This window comes from Fukomys damarensis, unplaced genomic scaffold (genome assembly GCF_012274545.1).
Source record: "Fukomys damarensis isolate Sample0158 unplaced genomic scaffold, DMR_v1.0_HiC HiC_scaffold_13, whole genome shotgun sequence".
NCBI classification, from domain to species: Eukaryota; Metazoa; Chordata; class Mammalia; order Rodentia; family Bathyergidae; genus Fukomys; species Fukomys damarensis.
Window position 1 is genome coordinate 38,195,969 of NW_022900925.1, and position 1,599 is coordinate 38,197,567.

At 66.6% G+C, this 1,599-nt stretch overlaps 1 protein-coding gene across 1 annotated transcript in view; it reads right to left on the reverse strand.

Annotated features, from left to right (window-relative positions):
- Window positions 1-1,589, reverse strand: part of Plekhh3 (pleckstrin homology, MyTH4 and FERM domain containing H3) — a 6,746-nt gene extending 5,157 nt beyond the window's left edge. Inside the window, exons 1-2 of the mRNA XM_033763136.1 lie at window positions 1,223-1,589; window positions 147-202 (exon numbers count right to left, since the gene is read on the reverse strand). Coding sequence (XP_033619027.1) covers window positions 147-202; window positions 1,223-1,360 — 194 coding nt within the window. The 5' untranslated portion in view covers window positions 1,361-1,589. The remainder of the gene's footprint in view (window positions 1-146; window positions 203-1,222) is intronic.
- Between the last annotated feature and the right edge of the window lie 10 nt (window positions 1,590-1,599).

The following is a 1,599-nucleotide window of genomic DNA, read 5'->3' on the forward strand; positions in this document are numbered from 1 at the left end:
CTCGGCTGGACCGCCCCGGGACCCCAGCCAAGCCGCAGCGTCCGGCGGCCAGGAGGGCCTCTCCCTCATTGCACAACCCACAGGGGACAGCGGCAGCCGGGTTCTGCGCGTTTGCGGGCCACTGGGCTCCCAGAGGCCAAGCTCACCTGTCAGAGGCCGGCCCACTCCTCCCCGGCTGGGTCAGCGTCACCTCCAGGGGACCCTGGGGAGAGAGGCAGGGCCGCTCAGAGCCAGGCCGCCCTGCACAATGCCTGAGATAGGAAGGAGTGGAGGAGCGGCTGAAATAGGGCGCCGCCCCCACGGTCTCCGAAGCTCCTGCCCGGACCCCTAAGGAGACACAGTCTGGCCAGGTCGGGTGGGAGGAGCACTGGGCTGGGAATCAGGCCACTGAGTCCCCAGACTCCCTGGACCATGAATTCTCATCCTGGGCCCTCCCTCGTCCCCCACCTCTGAGCTGGGAGAGATAGAAGTCCCCCTGGCTGGAAGTCGCTCTCCTCCTTCTCCCTGGGACACCCAGCCCTGAGACCAGTGTGAGCAGGGACCCCGCCCCTGGCTCGGACAGGCTGAGGAACAGCTGGACAGGAAGGCCAGGTGTGGTTGGAGATTTGAGCCTTAGGTCACACCCTCCCTACCCCCCCAACTCAGCCTGGGGTCTGAGAGAGGCCTCCAAGGCAACCGGAGCAGGGCCAGGCAGGAATTGTGCCATGGTCCCACTGCGCCCAGAATGCTAAATCCAGGAGGGGGGAGCAGGAGGGGGACGAGGACACCTGTCTCCTGCTCCAGGGAGGAGTGGAGGTGGAGCATGAGGGAGGCCATGGCACAACTGACAGCAGACCCTGCCCAGGCGGGCTCTGGGGGAGCTTCGTCCCTGGCTTCTGGAAGTCGGGGCAGGGCTGTGAGCAGCACCACCAGGGCAGGTACTGACCACCCTCTCGCACCAGCTCCCCCTCCTGCTTCTCTCCTCCCCTCTATATTTATCTGCTCTCAGCCTCACCAGGTGCTGGCGACCGCCCCACCCGGGCACAGAGCCACCAGGCCTGCTGGGGACCCCTGATGGGGGAGGGGAGCTTGGCCCAGGCCACAGGGTGTAGGAGCCACAGGAGAGGGCAACCACGGGACCACAATGTGTCACGACAGCCTCAGTTTCCCCACGGGGACATTTGTCAGGACCAGCGACCAAGCGTCCCTTACTATCCAGTCAGGGATTTTCCAAGAGCCTCACCGTCAAAGCCTGAGTTCTGACCGGAGTAACAGGGCACCACAGCCCCCAGCTCCCTCTCCGTGGGGTCCCTGCCTCGGACCCCAGTTCCTCTGAGACTGTTGGCCCTGGCCCAGGTCTCTGCGGTGGGAGCGCTTGCATCTGGCCCCGTGCTCATCAAGGGGGAGCACAGAGGACCCAGGCGATCGAGCTGCCCAGCCGGCCTCGCCACATTCCTTGGCGCTGGCGGAGGCGGAAGGAGAGGGATGGGACGCGGGCCCAGCGGGGAAGGGAGAGGCAGGGCCAGGTTGGGCCACACGCGACGCCTCCCTGCCTCCGGGGGCCCCCAGCAGGTGGACAGCGCCAGGGGCTAGAGGAGGCCTACCCCACAGGCACCTCTG